We start from the raw sequence: 19517 nt of genomic DNA on the forward strand, positions 1-19517 counted from the left end.
AGTATCTATATATGTTGCAAATATCAAAGATGCTTTACAATATAACAAGATTTTTAAAAACTAGAGACATATGTATAAAAATGATCATAACCATGTAACACAAAATAAAATTATTCTGATCTAAAAAATACAAAGTGAACATGAATATGTAACAAAAACAAGATAAATAAGACAGGAAGGAAATTCTACCAAAAATGCAACCAGTCTGTGAAACCTATGGATTGTTTTTTTTCTTCCATTTTCCGTATTTTTCTGATGTTGAACCATTTATTATTGGTACGTTTATCAAAATAAACAAAATAGAACAACAAACCTTTGATTTGGGGGTTTAGCCAACCAAGAACTGTATAGGCCAGAAAAATGCCCAATGTCACCAAGTAACTGTGAGACAACAATTTCAAGAAAACAATATCGAACTGTGGCTATCCTTAATCCCTATGTTTTCAGTGGCCAATGTAGACTAAGAAAGGGCTGGAACCATTCTCTCTCCCAAAGCTCCCACATTCCTCTGCTGAAAGAGGAATTGTGGAAAGACAAAGAACAAGATGAAGCATGTAGAAAATACAGATTTGCACTTAAAAACAAACCCTGTACACACCAAACACTTCCACCTTCCTGGACACAGAGCATTTGAATCAACACTTCAGATCATGGCTTAGTGTTAGTTGCTCAGTTGTGCCTGACTCTTCATGACCCCCTGGACTGCAGCCTACCAGGCTCCTGTGTCCATGAGACTTTCCAGGCAAGAATACTGGAGTGGGCTGCCATTTCCTTCTCCAGGGGATCTTCCCAATTTAGGGATCGAACCCGGGTCTCCTGCACTGCAGGCAGATTCTTTACCGACTGAGCTACAAGGGAAGCCCAAAAGTTTGATAAACATTTCCTTCCAATGCTGCTGAATCTCAGAAATGAATTTAAATGATCCTTATTTCTACAAAAACTAAATACATTTGCCAGATATACAGAACCACCACCCTGCCCTTGTACTTTATATTGTGTTTTCCTAAACAGGTAAATGTCTACCTAAACTTAGCTGAGTTCTTAAGTATCCTATAAGTCTCACTGAGAAAAATTTAACAGCTTCATAATCAGTCTCCCTGTACCCACATTACTGCAACACACTGTCCTCCAAGCAGCCACATCTGTTAAGTGCAAACCCAGCCACATCAGATTTTGCTTAAAACCCATTAATGGCTCCCTGGGCTCTCAAAAAAGTCCTAACTCCTTAATATGGCTTCTACAGAACTTCCAGATGTTCAAGCTGGTTTTAGAAAAGGCAGAGGAACAAGAGATCAAATTGCCAACATCCACTGGATCATCAAAAAAACAAGAGAGTTCCAGAAAAACATCTATTTCTGCTTTCTTGACTATGCCAAAGCCTTTGACTGTGTGGATCACAATAAACTGTGGAAAATTCTGAAAGAGATGGGAATACCAGACCTCCTGACCTGTCTCTTGAGAAACCTGTATGCAGGTCAGGAAGCAACAGTTAGAACTGGACATGGAACAACAGACTGGTTCCAAATAGGAAAAAGAGTATGTCAAGGCTGTATACTGTCACCCTGCTTATTTAACTTATATGCAGAGTACATCATGAGAAATGCTGGGCTGGAAGAAGCACTAGCTGGAATCAAGGTTGCCGGGAGAAATATCAATAACCTCAGATATGCAGATGATACCACCCTTATGGCAGAAAGTGAAGAGAAACTAAAAGCCTCTTGATGAAAGTGAAAGAGGAGAGTGAAAAAGTTGGCTTAAAGCTCAACATTCAGAAAACGAAGATCATGGCATCTGGTCCCATCACTTCATGGCAGATAGATGGGAAAACAGTGGAAACAGTGGCTGACTTTGTTTTTCTGGGCTCCAAAATCACTGCAGATGGTGACTGCAGCCATGAAATTAAAAGACGCTTACTCCTTGGAAGGAAAATTATGACCAACCTAGACAGCATATTAAAAAGCAGAGACGTCATTTTGCCAGCAAAGGTCCATCTAGTCAAGGCAATGGTTTTTCCAGTGGTCATGTATGGATGTGAGAGTTGGATTGTGAAGAAAGCTGAGCGCCGAAGAATTGAAGCTTTTGAACTGTGGTGTTGGAGAAGACTGTTGAGAGTCCCTTGGACTGCAAGGAGATCCAACCAGTCCATTCTATAGGAGATCAGTCCTGGGTGTTCATTGGAAGGATTGATGCTGAAGCTGAAACTCCAATACTTTGGCCACCTCATGCGAAGGGTTGACTCAATGGAAAAGACCCTGATGCTGGGAGGGATTGGGAGCAGGAGGAGAAGGGGATGACAGAGAATGAGATGGTTGGATGGCATCACCGACTCGATGGACATGAGTCTGAGTGAACTCCAGGACATGGTGATGGACAGGGAGGCCTAGCGTGCTGCGATTCATGGGGTCGCAATGAGTCGGACACCACTGAGCGACTGAACTGAACTGAAGTAAGAGTGCCATGCCAAGTGACACTGGAGACAGAGCAAGCGGGAAATTCAGTCCTCCCAGTCCTGATCCCTCCCCCTGGGAGAAGGAGGAGGAACACCTGCAGAATGAGGCTTTAACTACAGTGTCTTAGATCTGGAAAATAGAGAGAGCTCTGAAGCAGAACAAGCAAAACGTTAGCGTCTATACAGTAGTTTCTGTGCTACTGTGTATTTTGTTTATTAATTTAAAAAATAATAAAAGCAATAAAAACTAGGAAGAAAACAATGCAATGTACTCCGTCTTGAAAAGCTATTTAAATCACTTTATAAAAGTCCACTCTTACCTGAAAAGTATGAATCGTTCTTGCCCATGCATGTTTTATGTGACAATACTGCATTAGTTTCCCAAAATCCACAGTTACTTCCAGGCCAGCCATATTATTAATGGTCAAAAATCTTTTCTTTCCAAAAGTTACATCAGTTTTATCCTGTCACCAAAACAAATAACTGCGCTTTATGTTTTCAAATACGTACTCTGCAAAGGTCTATTTGGGATTGAACATAAAATGCCACCTTATAAACAGCATGAATCATTGTTAAGAATTTCAAAGGGCTTAAAATCTATGCTTGAGCACCAACTGAATACAGACACACCCAAATATTTTAATAAACATAAGTGGAAGTTTTTGGTCGTTGAAATTTAACCTTCATTTGACTCTTTGGAGAACGGTCTGTATTGCTGTTCTTGCTCTGAAGAGTATACATTTTACTTCTTGCAGTGACTGTATAAGTCTGCATATATTTCTGGCAAAGAGTTCACTTTTCTTTACGAATTTTAAGAATAAACTTTAAGTTTACAAAGGTGTTTATACAATGAGGGCAAATTCAAGGAGACCACTTCTATAGCTTCTGTATTTAAGCAGCAACCAAGGAAATGCTGCTTATGTAAAACATAAGTGTGTCACTTGTCCCTTGGTTTTGTTACTTGAGCACTTCAAACTTATTAAAAATGTGTTTCTTCACAACGTCTCCCAGAAAATGTAAGAGAAAGGAACATTTCCCAACTAATTTTATGAGGCCAGAATTAGTTGGCCTCATAAAATCAGAAAAGATGTCACTGGAAAACTACAAATCAAGATTCCTCACGGATACAAAGCCAAAAGTTCTTAACAAAAAATTATGGAAGAAAAATATCAGCTCTCATATGATTAGATTCTGAATCAATCCTCAGGCAATAAAAAGAAAACCAAATCTATCCCTCATAGGTAAAAAGGTACTATTTTTCTGTTATCACCTACCGCTGTTATAAAAAATATTTCTCCATTGCAGAGTCGAGTACCACTTTCAAAGTCATGCTTATTTTTAGCAAAACCAGGAGTACCACCATTAAAGTCTTCACCACTAGCTTTTAATTCATTATTTTGTTGACTGTTGAAGGTATTTTCAGGGAGTAACTCTGAGAGATATGCATTCTTGGTACAACAAATTTTATCACCAACTCCAAATTCAAGTCTATTCTGATGGTTTCTGGGATAGAAAATAAGAATACAGTATGAGAATTTGGAAAACCACAATTTCATTGTTTTTATGCACTGACTCCCACTCAGATCTGATCCAATTCTCAAAATAATTTCCACAGACTCTTTTTATCACTTTTGTTCTCCCAAGGTCACCAAGAAATCAGGAGGCTGCCACGGTTGTGGTCTGATTACCTACACTCACTGCAGCACCTCAAACTCAACATTTCCCAGCTGACTTTTTTCAAGCTAGAAATTTTGGCATAAAGGCTGATGTCTGTCTTTCCCTTCACATTCCAAAAGTTACCAAAAATCTTATCGACTCTCCCTTTTAAATTCATCCTCTCCTCTTCAATCTGTTATCACTACTCCAATTCAAGTCTCACACATTTATACATATTTCTAGTATAATAATTATGACACTATATCAGAATAATAGCAGCAAATTGGTAAGTGCTTTAGGCATGTTATTTCATTTCATCCTTACTACGACTTTATGAGGGAAATTCTAAGTATGCTCTTACTTACATGGAAGGGTGAAACTGCCTGTTCAAGACTGAGACCCAGACTCGATGGCCCCAATCGTGTGCTTTTTAACCCTTTGTTGGGGTACCTATCATGGTATTTTCTGTCTTTCCTCAATAGACAAGGAGATCCTTCAGTAACTTACACATTTCTGGATTCTCTACACTTAATAAATGGTATTATTATTATTAAGTGAAAGTCACTCAGTTGTGTCCAACTCTTTGTGATCCCATGGGGTCGCTACGAGTCGGGCACGACTGAGCAACTTCACTTTCACTTTTCACTTTCACGCGTTGGAGAAATGGCAACCCACTCCAGTGTTCTTGCCTGGAGAATCCCAGGGCCGGGGGAGCCTGGTGGGCTGCTGTCTATGGGGTCGCACAGAGTCAGACACGACTGAAGTGACTTAGCAGCAGCAGCAGGATTAACACAATCCACGGAATTCTCAAGGCCAGAATACTGGAGTGGGTAGCCTTTCCCTTCTCCAGGAGATCTTCCCAACCCAGGAATCAAACTGGGGTCTCCTGCATTGCAGGTGGATTCTTTACCAGCTGAGCCACAAGGGAAGCCCTGTTGATACATGCAAGAGAAGTTATGTAGCCTGTCCTACGTGTGAACAGCATGGCTTTTCTATTCACTTATTTCCCTGACAGATGTTCACCTAAGGTGCTCTCTGCAGGCATCCTGTTGCTAAGGTTCCTGAATACATTCCACACATATCTAATTTGAAAAATTGCCATAAATTCTCAAAGCTCAGTTTGCAGAGGCTAGAAGTAGGAAACCACAAGGACAATTTTATTCCTTATTTTTCTCATTACGCTGATTACCAAAAATTCCTAAGGATCTATATCATACTTAATTGAAGAAATCAGCTGACTTAACAATGGAGAATAAAGATTTTTAAATATGCAACTACAATGATAAACAAACAAAAGTACAGTGAATCCAGGAAGCACTGTCCTTACTTGATTAGACGTCCTGTGTAGTGCTTGCAACAGCAGGCGTTGATCACGTCACAGTCCTGCCTACAACACAGGAAAATGCAAGGGTCACTTTAATGGAATCTCTTTCATGTAGATTTCTATTACCAACAATTATGATATATGGGGTTCTATCAAAAGTTTCCAGAACTTTCCTCAGGAAAAGGTATTTGGTAATTTTGATTTAAATATAAAAGTATTTCTTCCATTCAGATTTCCTATTAGTTACCAAATATAATATTTGGTAGAAAGAGCCCTCTTTAGGGAATTCTCTGGTGGTCCAGTGGTTGGGACTCAGTACTCTCACTGCCACGGGCCTGGGTTCTATCCCTAGTCAGGGATTTAATATCCCACAAACTGTGCAGTGTGACCAATAAATGAATGAACGTATGAATGAACAGCCCTCTTTAAAAGCTGCCTTCTGCTGGGTCTACCAAAGAAGGACCTCAAAATAAGAGAGGATTCACAGTGATGAACTACTAGAGTCTCCCATTTCAACAGCATCTAGATTAATAACGTATGAAATTTAAAAGTTCCACTTTTAAAAACAATAAAATATTGTAAATGCTTTACCTTCTAAAGGCAATAAATTGTGATGTTTTCACATCTTCTAGGTCCTTTTCTTGGAGTAAAGTACTAACTGCAGAATATAAATCTGATAATTCAAGAGAAAAAGGTTAACACAGAAAAGCACTGAATTATAACACTGTTTCAATCAGTCAGTTCAGTCCCTGAGTTGTGTCTGACTCTTTGTGACCCCATGGACTACAGGACACCAGGCCTCCCTGTCCATCACCAACTCCCGGAGCTTACTCAAACTCATGTCCATTGAGTCAGTAATGCAATCCAACCATCTTATCCTCTGTCATCCCCTTCTCCTCCCGCCTTCAATCTTTCCCAGCATCAGGGTCTTTTCCAGTGAGTCAGTTCTTTCCATCAGGTGGCCAAAGTATTGGAGTTTCAGCTTCAGCATTAGTCCTTCCAATGAATATTCAGGACTGATCTCCTTTAGGATGGACTGGTTGGATCTCCTTTCAGTCCAAGGGACTAAAGAGTCTTCTTCAACACCACAGTTCAAAAGCATCAATTCTTCAGCACTCAGCTTGCTTTATAGTCCAACTCTCACATCCATACATGACTACTAGAAAAACCATAGCTTTGACTAGACGGACCTTTGTTGGCTAAGTAGTATCTCTGCTTTTTAATATGCTGTCTAGGTTGGTCATAACTTTTCTTCCAAAGAGCAAGTGTCTTTGAATTTCATGACTGCACTCACCATCTACAGTGATTTTGGAGCCCAAGAAAATAAAATCTGTCACTGTTTCCATTGTTTCCCCATCTATTTGCCATGAAGTGATGGGACCAGATGCCATGATCTTAGTTTTTTGAATGTTGAGTTTTAAGCCAACTTTCTCACTCTCCTCTTTTACTTTCAAGAGGCTCTTTAGCTCTTCTTCGCTTTCTGCCATAAGGGTAGTGTCATCTGCATATTTGAGGTTATTCATATTTCTCCTGGCAATCTTGATTCCAGCTTGTGCTTCATCCAGCCCGCATTTTGAATGATGTACTCTGCATACAAGTTAAATAAGCAGGGTGACAATATACAGCCTTGACGTACTCCTTTCCCTATTTGGAACCAGTCTGTTGTTTCATGTCCAGTTCTAACTGTTACTTCTTGACTTGCATTCAGATTTCTCATGAGGCAGGTTAGATGGTCTGGTATTCCCATCTCTTTAAGAATTCTCCATAATTTGTTGTGAGGTTGGATGGCATCATGGACTTGATGGACATGGGTCTGGGTGAACTCCAGGATTTGGTGATGGACAGGGAGGCCTGGTGTGCTGAGATTCATGGGGTTGCAAAGAGCTGGACATGACTGAGTGACTGAACTGAACTGAACACACAGTCAAAAGCTTTGGCATAGTCAATGAAGCAAGAGTAGATGTTTTTCTGGAACTCTCTTGCTTTTTTGATGATCTGGCAGATGTTGGCAATTTGATCTCTGGTTCCTCTGCCTTCACTAAATCCAGCTTGAACATCTGGATGTTCACAGTTCACATACTATTGAAGCCTTGCTTTGAGAATTTTGAGCATTACTTTGCTAGCGTGTGAGATGAGTGCAATTGTGCAGTAGTTTGAACATTTTTTGGCCTTGCCCTTTTTTGGGATTGGAATGAAAACTGACCTTTTTCAGTCTTGTGGCCACTGCTGAGTTTTCCAAATTTGCTGGCATATTGAGTGCAGCACTTTCACAGCATCATCTTTTAGGATTTGAAATAGCTCAACTGGAATTCCACTGCTTCCACTAGCTTTGTTCGTAGTGACGCTTCCTAAGGCCCACTTGACTTCACATTCCAGGATGTCTGGGTCTAGGTGAGTGATCACACCATCATGGTTATCTGGGTCATGAAGATCTTTTTTGTATAGTTCTTCTGTGTATTCTTGCCACCACTTGTTAATATCTTCTGCTTCTGTTAGGTCCATACCATTTCTGTCCTTTATTCTGCCCATCTTTGCATGAAATGTTCCCTTGGTATCTATAATTTTCTTGAAGAGATGTCTAGTCTTTCCCATTCTATTGTCTTCCTCTATTTCTTTGCATTGATCACTGAGGAAGGCTTTCTTATTCCCCCTTGCAATTCTTTGGAACTCTGCATTCAAATGGGTATATCTTTCCTTTTCTCCTTTACCTTTTGCTTCTCTTTTCTCAGCTATTTGTAAGGCCTCCTCAGACAACCATTTTGCCTTTTTGCATTTCTTTTTCTTGGGGATGGTCTTGATCACTGCCTCCTATACAATGTCATGAAACTCCGTCCATAGTTCACTGGGCACTCTGTCTATCAGAACTAATCCCTTGAATCTAGTTCTCACTTCTACTGTATAATTGTGAGGGATTTGATTAAGGTCATACCTGAATGGTCTAGTGGTTTTCCCTACTTTCTTCCATTTAAGTCTGAATTTGCCAATAAGGAATTCATGATCTGAGCCATAGTCAGCTCCCGGTCTTGTTTTTGCTGTCTGTATAGAGCTTCTCCATCTTTGGCTGCAAAGAATATAATCAATCTGATTTCAGTATTGACCATCTGGTGATGTCCACATGTAGAATCTTCTCTTGTGTTGTTGGAAGATGGTGTTTACTATGACCAGAGCATTTTCTTGGCAAAACTGTTAGCCTTTGACCTGCTTCATTTTGTACTCCAAGGTCAAATTTGCCTGTTATTACAGGTATCTCTTGACTTCCGACTTTTGCATTCCAGTCTCCTATAATGAAAAGGACATCTTTTTTGGATGTTAGTTCTAGGAGGTCTTCATAGAATCATTCCTGGTTGGGGCATAGACTTGAATGGCTTGCCTTGGAAACAAACAGAGATCATTCTGTCGTTTTTGAGACTGCATCCAAGTACTACATTTCGGACTCTTTGTTTGACTATGAGGGCTATTCCATTTCTTCTAAGGGATTCTTGCCCACAGTAGTAGATATAATGGTCATCTGACTTAAATTCACCCATTCCAGTCCATTTTAGTTCGCTGATTCCTAAAATGTCAATGTTCACTTTTGCCATCTCCTATTTAACTACTTCCAATCTGCTTTGATTCATGGACCTAACATTCCAGAGTACTATGCAATATTGCTCTTTACAGCATTGGACTTTACTTCTATCACCAGTCACATCCACAACTGGGTATTGTTTTTGCTTTGGCTCCATCCCTTCATTCTTTCTGGAGTTATTTCTCCACTGATCTCCAGTAGCATACTGGACACCCACCAACCTGGGGAGTTCCTCTTTCACTGTCCTATCTTTTTGCCTTTTCATACTGTTCATGGGGTTCTCCAGGCAAGAATACTGAAGTGGTTTGCCATTCCCTTCTCCAGTGGACCACTTTTTGTCAGAACTCTCCACCCTTGTCCGTCTTGGGCTGCCCTACACGGCATGGCTCACAGTTTCATTGAGTTAGACAAGTCTATGGTTCATGTGATCAGTTTGATTAGTTTCCTATGAGTGTGGTTTTCATTCTGTCTGCCCTCTGGTGGGTACGAATAACAGGCTTATGGAAGCTTCCTGATGGGAGAGACTGACTGAGGGGAAACTAATTCAGAATTCCTGCTAAGGGCTCTCATCAAACAGGATACAGGTTCACCACAGGAGCATCAACCTTATTTGCTTCATCAGCCAGAAGGAAAAAAACCAGAATGAAGGCATGTCTTCCAGCCATTCTTTCTCAGCCACTAGCCCAGACAGCTCCTAATTTGTAGTATCATCACTGCATATTTATTGATGGTTTCTAGGACAAAACATGTAACAGAATTACTAACGTACGACTTCTGTTTTAAGCTCTGGTGGCACTAGTGGTCATCAGTTGTAGTTTGAGAATCTATATGCTTTGCATCTGTGATTTCATCTTTAATTTAATCATCACAATATGCATATAATGCATGTATTATTATACCCAGAGCTGACGTTTAGCTGATACAGACCTGTATAAAATAGGGAGATGTTTTTATAATATCTAGACTAGAAAACAGCTACTCCCCAAACACCACAAAGCCCTCTCTCAAACCCCACCCATGTCTTTGCCTCCTCCAGAATCCCCAGATCTCCCCATGATTCAACAACTAATAGGTTAACCCTGACACAGGAGGGGCATCTATTCCAATAGTGACCAGACTCTGCCAGCTATTAAATAGTTTAACTCTCACCACTGATTACATCCTTGCTACGAAAGTGAAACTGAGGCCCTTGAAAGTAAAATAAGTTTTCCAACAGGGTAGGGTGGCCAGCCTCCCTCTTTTAGCACTCAGATCACTGACAGTGATAATGTCCACTTACAACTTGTCCTTCCTCACAGCCTGAGAAGCTGGCTTCCTCTCATCTCTCTTAGCAATGTTACAAATCAGGGAACATTTCTCAAGAAAAGGACAAGATATAAAAATTGGGGAAAAAACATCTCAGGCTTTTAGGTCTTTCCCTCATAGATAAATCAAAAGGGAATGAAAAAGCCCAGTACTTGTAAGCCTTGCTCTAGGAAAACCGAATTAGTTGCTCACAGAGCCCTTCATTTTTCATATGAAGAAAGGGTTATCAGTAAAACATGGCCAACACTCAGCTCACCTCCAGCCAAGCCCTGCTTGCAAAGGTTTCACACGTACAGAATCATGCTGTTCTGCTCCCTGATTTGTTCACTCTCCCTACATCTTCCAGATCAATATACACACTGTATTTCCTTGATTCTAAGATATGCATTTTTTCTCATTTTAACATCATTGGAATTCCAGCCCAGCTACGAAGCCTGTCTCAGGGCTTTGTATCTTGCAATAATGGGAATAACTGGGTAATTTATTAAGAAATACTTATTACTTAAGTATTAAGTAATAATACTTAATTATTCATGAACAAGTACTATATGCCTCTCTAAGGAGTATTTATTCAATTCTCTTAAAGAAGAGACTCATTTTCCAGCTGAAGTTTATAATTAAGATATAATTAAGATAGAGAAACAGCATCAGCTAAGCTCTGCTACCATTCTGAAACTTTTTAAAGTACATTCTCATTAATGTAAAGAATGGGTGCCAGAAATAAAACTAAACTTATTTCAGGTAGATCTAAATGGAACAGCAGAGAAAGAAAGTTCTTAACCATAGCTGTCTCATTTTCTTCAATTGTACTAATATCTACTATGAACTAAGCTCTGGTGAGGATAAACATTATCTAAATTATTCACTGCTGCTGCTGCTGCTAAGTCGCTTCAGTCGTGTCCAACTCTGTGCGACCCCATAGACGGCCTCCTACCAGGCTCCTCTGTCCCTGGGATTCTCCAGGCAAGAACACTGGAGTGGGTTGCCATTTCCTTCTCCGATGCATGAAAGTGAAAAGTGAAAGTGAAGTCGCTCAGTTGTGTCCAACTCTTAGCGACCTCATGGACTGCAGCCTACCAGGCTCCTCCGTCCATGGGATTTTCCAGGCAATTATTCACAACGTGTAGAATAAAAAACAAGCCAAAAAACAATACACAGCTTATAATCCAATTTATATAAAACTAAATTGGTCTCTGTATGCATGGCAACCCACTCCACTATTCTTGCCAGGAGAATCCCATGGACAGGGCAGCCTGGCAGGCTACAGTCCATAGGGTTGCAGAGTCAGACATGACTGAAGTGACTTAGCACGTACACATGGATATAATTAAGTTTTATAAAGATAAACACCAAGCTCTTCCTATGGATGTAACTTTTATGGGAGTTGACTCTGGGGAAGAGGAGTGGGAATGATTGAAGGAAATATTAATTTTTATTTCAAACACTTCTGTATCATTTGACTTCTGTTAAAGAATATAAATCATTTCTATAATAAAAAAAAATCACCAAACACAAATATATAGAATCCCATTATCACATGATCTCATTGAAAAAAAGAATATTGTAACGTGTGAATGAACACTAACCCAAGGGAACTAAGATGGGACACACACAGAAGAGGAGAGGCTTACATACAAAGCTGGATGTCAATTAATGTCACATGCTGAGTGAAAGCTGCTAAGTAAGAAGCGCATAATTTGAAGAACTATGGCAACTACAATAAATTCTCAATAATAACCATTTAAATCTTCACCAATTCAATTTTGAGTAAACCACTACACTATTTTTAAACGCTTGCTAAGTAAGTTTATAATATAAAGATTCAAAGGTATAATCTATTTAAATAAATTCATTTGGAGTAATAACTTAATATCTATTATTTACAAAAAAAAAAAAACATTTACATGATCCAACCAGTTCATCCTAAAGGAAATCAGTCCTGAGTGTTCACTGGAAGGACAGATGTTGAAGCTGAAACTCCCAATACTTTGGCCACCTGATGTGAAGACCTGACTCCCTGGAAAAGACCCTGATGCTGGGAAAGATTGAGGGCAGGAGAAGAAGGTGATGACAGAGGATGAGACAGTTGGATGGCATCACCGACTCAATGGACATGAGTCTGAGTAAACTCCGGGAGTTGGTGATAGACAGGGAGGCCTGGCGTGCTGCAGTCCATGGGGTCGAAAAGAGTCGGATACAAAGAGTTGGACTGAACTGATTTACAAAAAAATAACATTTACATAGCTCCTCAAAACTGACAAATGCCCTCAACTTCCACAACTGTTCCATACTGTCACTGTGACCCCCATTTTACCAATGGTGGAGTGATGAGACACGACTCATACAGGGAGAAGAGTCCCTTGTCCCAGGCATTTTCTCAATCCTATCATGCTGTTATCCTAATACTCCTAATTAGAAGTGACGTTTGTCCACTTTATTAGAAACAGAACTGTTAGGAACTCAGCTTAGCAACAGTTTGACAGCCATCACTTTTGTTTCACAAATGCCCTCAACAAATGTTTCCAATTGCTGTTTAAAAAAAAAGCTTCATTCATTAAGAATAAACTTGCGATTACCAGGGCTCTTGCTTTATTGTAAACTAATCATCTTCGGCCCTGGGTCAGGAAGATCCCCTGGAGGAGGAAATGGCAACCCACTCCAGTATTCTTGCCTAGAGAATCCCATGGGCAGAGGAAGCCTGGCAGGCTACAGTCCATAGGGTCACAAAGAGTCAGACATGACTGAGCAACTGAGCACAGCAAACTAATCATCTACATCCACTTATATACTCAACAAATATTTACTAAGTCCTTTAGTATGCATGAGCTTACTTTTTTACAAAATTCAAAAGTAATCTGCTTTTGATGATTAATAAATTTATTAAATTAATACATTAAATAAATTTATTTTCAGTGCCTAATGTTTTACTAGCAATATTTATATTACTATCAAATAAAACTACAAGTAGTTATTTAATAACTGAATTATAAAACTGAAATATTTAACCCTATAAACATAAAGGTTTATACTTACAAGACTGATGGTTACTTTTTGAGGACTGAGAACTGGCATCTTCTTCTGGGAGTCTGACAAAAATAAATGATTTATCTTGTACTGAGACAGGGAATGTCAGATTATCAGAGATATTCAACTCTGCATCAAATGTTGGAAACTGGCGTCTTGAGATTCTTAAATAAAGATAAAATAATACACCAAGAATATTAGCATCCAAAAATGTGTCTTCACATACGAGCAGAGATAATGTCATTATAATAATATCCGTGAATAGGTCATAAACAGGGTGAAAAGGCCACCCATACATGCATTATAAATACTAAAGGAGTTTCAAAACAGACTTAGCCAAGACCACATTGTTACATTTATCCATCAGTCCCCTACTCCTAGCACATTTAAAGTATTAGAAAAAATTTACCAAGCAACATTCTGAGAACTTGATCTACTTTTCTCCAAACCACAAAAGAACCACACAAGGTAGGTATTATCCTCATTTCATAGATAAAGCAGCATGATGCCTAGTTAACTACAGTGGGGATGTCCAAGATCACAGAGGTAGAAAGCAGAAGAGCTAGGATGGAAATTTGGACCCAATGGGCTCCATATTTCTGTTTAATTTAGACTCTTCAGGGGCTTTTCCATACATATACATCACACTCCTTTTCTCCTTCCGTCTATTATATATCATACCTATGGGCTCATCTTCTCAACTGAACCAAGTATCCACATCTTCTCTTTGCTTCTGTTCCCTTCTCAATCATTTTTTATTCTTGTACACCCCAAGATTAGCAAGCCATAACAGAAAACATAGTAAGGGCCAGAGGCATTATCACACTAGAGTCCCTCCTTGGCTATCTGTTAGAAAACTGACTCCCCATAAAGACCAACCTCAGCCTAGCTATCAAAGGTCTAGAACCCTATTGTGTGTCATCTTCAACCCTTCCCAAAATGGTGGAAAGAGAAGAAAGGAGAGAGGAGAAGGCTGGCCCTGCTGTACTATCCCAGGTTTAATTTGGGGTGCTGAGAATCACCATGGATTTCCTGTTCTGCTTCTGACCCAGGACATGTAACACTTCTATCTCTGTTCATGGTATCACTGGGACTCATCTGTCATTAATCACAGGGTGATGATGACCAAGAGGAAATGATGAAAGGAGCACAGCCCAAAAGATATTGAAAAAGTTACTAAAAGGAATTCCTAGGTTTCAGAGAAAATAGAGTTCTAAGACATCTAATGTGCTTCATATTCTCCCAAAGATTTCTAGACTTTACAATAACCAATCATCTACCAATATTCCAAAACTGAGGTTGCCTTTATGTGGGGGCAGAAGAGCGATAGGTAAAGAATATTATACAGCAACTACATTATTTTTCTTACTGTCTCAATATGAATCTATATCATCTACACTATTCCTATCCATTCTTTCTCTTCCTCTCTGTTCTCTCCAGGGTAGACAGGGACAGGGAGATGGTTTTTGCTGACATCCAAGCAAGACAATGTTTAGACAACAAAAACAGCATCTTGTAGTCTAATGCAATATCCTGTCCTGCTGAATATCTGAACCAGAGAGCTGCAAAGACCTCCATATAAGCTATCAAGTTTTCAATCTATCATTTAAAAAAGTAGGAACTCTTCTGACAGAAAACAAATCATGATAAAGAAAGCACTCTTTAAAAAAAAAAAAAAAAGGACTTCTTTGAGCAAAATCTACCTTTCAATTTAATTCTACATTAATTAGTAAGTCATTTTTGGTCCTCAAGTACAGTCAAAAATCTAGTTCCAGATCCTAAGCCCCAGATGGATACATACCAGGTCCAATGGCAGGACAGAGGTCCAAAAAGTGTTGCACAAAGACCTAAGACAATGAAGTTTCAAGCTAAATTTGTGATCATAGCAACAGTTCAGGACCCATGCTGTATTTTTACGCCAATCAACTATCATCCTCTGCCATTCAGTTGATTGCCCCATGATCCCAAGAATTTCCTAAGCAATGGCTAGTAACAAAGTAGAACCGAAAATAATGCCATGCAGATACAGAAATAAAGGATGCACTACAGCCAATAAGAGGGAAACGAAACCTGGAAAAATAAAAATAAAAAACACCAAACATAGAGGAAAATAGCACCTTGAAAGAGTCAGAAACAAAGATAAATTGTGGCCCACGGAATAAAACAGTTTCTTAATATTCTGTAGCCCCATCACATCTATTACAGAGGATCACTCTAAAGGCTTATGCAGAGATTACAGGAACAGAAGGATTCTTTCCTACTCTTAAAGTCATATGCCACAGGTACCACCAGGATTCATCAAGGAGTAAAACATCTTTCTATGCTTTGGGCTCTCCCCTTATAAAAATTACAGGGAATGTATTCCCCAGTTGGCCCTTGAACTCTAATGAACTCATTTCCAATTCTCTGTTCCGCTTGGGTTTATTCTGGTATCTAAGCTTGATGCAATTTTATTTCACAAATATACTTTTAAAATTAAGAAAACATATTTATTCTTAAACTTCAACAACAATTTGTGTTGTGCCAATAATGAAAAATATTAATTTTGCTTTTCTAACTGTGGGACAAAAGATATACATATACTGAAGGATAGAAAAGTTTTGCTAAAAGAGTATAGTAAACACACTGCACCGAATCACCTTAATTCAAAAGCCTGTATTTTTCCTTTATTTCCAATACAACAGAAAGAAAACGCAGAATTTTAGCCATAATATACCTTGTAGCATTGTCCACAATTAGTTCAGATTCTGCTCTATGGTTTGTCTTTAGTTCAATAGCACAATTCCTTGATTTAAGAGTTTCGAAAAGATCTTTCAGCAAGTTACCAGGTTCAATGCTGGGTAACTGTCTAACATCACCTGAAGAGGGGGAAAAGTAGATACAGTCAGTAGGTTTTAAGTAACTAGGATCTTGAAATTTAGAAATTACTTTTATTTCTCCCTACTGATAAATGCTATAAAGACTTACTCTGAGAAAAAAAGAAAAAAAAAATCTTTGTTTAAAATTACTTAAGAATATTAAGTCTTCAAAAATATTCAACAACAAAAGCCATTCCAATTAAACAATATAAAGTATAAAAACAGTGATAACATGGTAAGGTAAAATGTGAATTGAACTTTTTTCATGTTTACAGATATGTGTTGGGGTATATATTTTCACCAACATGTACAGAAAAAAACAGGTCTTAGGTATCTATAATTTAGTCATTTATTCAATCCTGCTCAATGTCTTTCTAAACATGGAAAAATCTATGGCCTCAAATAAATAAAATTAACATTAAAATGTGAAATAAATCCAGTGCATTTGATAATAGATAAATTTCAGTAATGTAATGATAATGTTCTGCTCTATTACACATCTTTTTACTTTAAACAAACAAGCAAATCCTAGAGAAAAGAGAAACTATTTTCTGGGAAACTGAGAGAATGCTTTAACTATTAATGGAATCAACTGCTTATACAATATTCTCAAATACCTAAAACAATTACTTATAAATATATTGATTCTCTCATTGCAATTTTATTTTCTCCTCCATTAAATCATATAGTCTACACATCAGTACTACCCAATAGAATCTAACTAAATCTCACCGGAATTGGAAAGGACTTAAGCTAGTGAGGTTTCATTTGCACTATTAGCTTAAAATCATAAAATTACTTTTAAGTGGTCTATCGTTCAGACTTATTATTATTTCCAAATGATCTACGTCCTGATTTACTCTGAGTCTGTGACAATTTTACTATTTTAATAGTCATCATTTAGGTAATTACTGTAACCCCTCACAACTCTATTTCATTCACAACCTAGCTTGCTAATAATTAACCAAAACAAGAAGCCACTGAGCTGATGGAGGTGGTCAAATTGAACTCAGTGTGCCTTTAGTGTGGGCTCTGAGAAATGCCTTCTCGCCTGTAGGATATGGATATTAAAACACTGAAATGGTATAAACAAGCTACTGTGTGTGTGTGTGTGGTGTGTGTATGCATGCTCAGTCATGTCCGGCTCTTTTTGCGACCCTACGGACAGTAGCCTGCCAGACTCCTCTGTCTATGGGATTTTCCAGGCAAGAATACCAGAGTGGGTTGCCATTTCCTTCTCCAGGGGATCTTCCCAACCCAGGGATTGAACCCATGTCTCTGGTGAGACTCCTGCATTGGCAGGTGGATTCTTTACCAATGAACCACCTGGAAAACCCCAAAACAACCTACTAATCACAATGATTTGAACCAAACAATTAGGATTCCAACAATATTTTAACTTACCAAGGACAATAAGTTTAGAAAGTTTGGAGTGCTCACACAATAAATTTAAAACCGACTTGAAGATTGCTACAGAGACCAAACTCCCTTCATCCACAACCAGAACTCTAACCGAAGAAAATTTCCACGGCCTGTTCTTGGTCTTTATTTTTTCCTTCCATAAATAGAAACTATAATTGACCTACAAGCAAAGTATGACATTTCTAAATTCAGGTTAAAAAATTCACCAAAAAAAAAAAAATCAAAAAAGTTTAACATGATCTTTTAAAATAAAACTCTTAAATGGGGAAGGGATGGGGAGGATATAGGTACAATAACATGGGGGAAAAGATGAAAGAAATAGAGAACACAAAAGTTATACGATGGAAAGATAGAGGAAATAGTTCAAAAAAATTGCTTCCTAGTACTCACTAGGAAGCACTTAATGTGTTTAATTCAACAAACAGCACTCTTCCACCACCAGAGTCCCAACGGTTTTCTTACCGCTCCTGACCAGACTGAGCTCCCTGTTCTTTTCAACCGTAATCAAACCTTCTCTTGGCCTTCTGAGATAGCCCAAACACTTAAGCCTCACTCTTCTCGCAACTAGAATACTCCATTCTGGAAATAAAGTGCTGCCTGCCTGAACTAACTATAAAAATATTATTTTTTCTTCAAGTACTTCCTCAACACTGAAAAACTACCACCACTACAACCAACAAGACAACTAAAAACAAAAAACCCTAACAGAGGTAAAAATATTTACTATCAAAAAAAATTTACAACCAGAGAATGTTAAATATTTTGGTGTATATCATTCAAAAAATGTTTCTATGTTGTTTATATATATACATGCGCAATGTGTGTGTGTGTGTGTGTGTATGCTCATTGTCACTAAAAAATTACTTGCATTATCTGCTGGTACCCCTAGCCCAAGAATGATAAATAAATGATATAACAACCACCTCAGGGCTCTCCTGAGCCTAAATATAGCTTCAGAAATGTCCTCCCAGCATTCCAACCCAATATTAAGATACTACTAATTGATCAGAGTTGGAACATAAGATGAAATTCAGTAACGATCCTTCTCTGGCCTCCCCTCTTCTAGGAGGTCATAAACTGATCAGAAGATTCTCCCACCAATGAGCTACATTGAACTCCTCTAGCACTGTGCTCACTCATGTGATAAATGTAATGCAAAAGTCATTTCTGAGATGGCATGTGGGTCTACAAAGGGATCTTCTTGACCCAGGGATCACAACCGGGTCTCCTGCATTGCAGGTGGATTCTTTACCATCTGAGCCAGCAGGGAATCCCATGATTCTAGGCAGCCTTCCTCAGAACTGCTTTCTTCATTCCACTCTTTTGCCTGGGAACCTAAATGACTCCCCAGTAATCAAGTCCAGGCTTGTTTGTTAGGTGTTCAAAGTCTGTAGTAAATAAGGGAATCACCGCACAGCGGAAAGAGTAGCAAGCTGGGAGGTTACACATGTGAATCCCAGGGCGAGCTCTGCCCTTGGTTAAGTTTGGGGCCAACTGTTTAACACCCTCAAATTTCTACTGGCTCTTCTGTAAAATGCAGATAACATCATCTTCCCACTTTACTCCTTTGTCAAGGACTTTATGAAACAAGAAAATACAAACTTTAAAGCTCAAATTCCCAGTATAAACCAAGTGCAATTTCCATTATTTTACACACACTTCATTCCATTCAACAAAGTGCCCTCAAAATCTCTACACCCACTTGATGACTTGCCTCAATGCCTCTGGGAAGGCCTTTCTCTTAAATAAAACCTTCTTCTTACCTGAGCTTCATCATCCATTAGACTCCAATTCTTTTTTCCTTCAGAAATCTTCCAAGGACTAAGTGCCTTGATCTATAAAATGCCAGGTCAGGGCTAAAGGAAACTCTCCAACTCTTTATAACTTTGAAACTTCATAACGCTTAACTAC

General features: G+C 38.8%; 1 protein-coding gene across 6 annotated transcripts in view; it reads right to left on the minus strand.

Annotated features, from left to right (window-relative positions):
• Positions 1–19517, minus strand: part of HELB (DNA helicase B) — a 71498-nt gene that overhangs the window by 14912 nt on the left and 37069 nt on the right. For all 6 annotated transcript variants that reach the window (XM_004006490.6, XM_042246963.2, XM_060412843.1 and 3 more), the window contains 7 exons: positions 17589–17766; positions 16043–16184; positions 13336–13490; positions 6021–6102; positions 5433–5492; positions 3724–3952; positions 2770–2913 (listed from right to left, as the gene is read on the minus strand). In XM_004006490.6, coding sequence (XP_004006539.3) covers positions 2770–2913; positions 3724–3952; positions 5433–5492; positions 6021–6102; positions 13336–13490; positions 16043–16184; positions 17589–17766 — 990 coding nt within the window. The remainder of the gene's footprint in view (positions 1–2769; positions 2914–3723; positions 3953–5432; positions 5493–6020; positions 6103–13335; positions 13491–16042; positions 16185–17588; positions 17767–19517) is intronic.

The sequence above is a fragment of the Ovis aries genome, chromosome 3 (assembly GCF_016772045.2).
Source record: "Ovis aries strain OAR_USU_Benz2616 breed Rambouillet chromosome 3, ARS-UI_Ramb_v3.0, whole genome shotgun sequence".
In the NCBI taxonomy this organism is placed as follows: domain Eukaryota; kingdom Metazoa; phylum Chordata; class Mammalia; order Artiodactyla; family Bovidae; genus Ovis; species Ovis aries.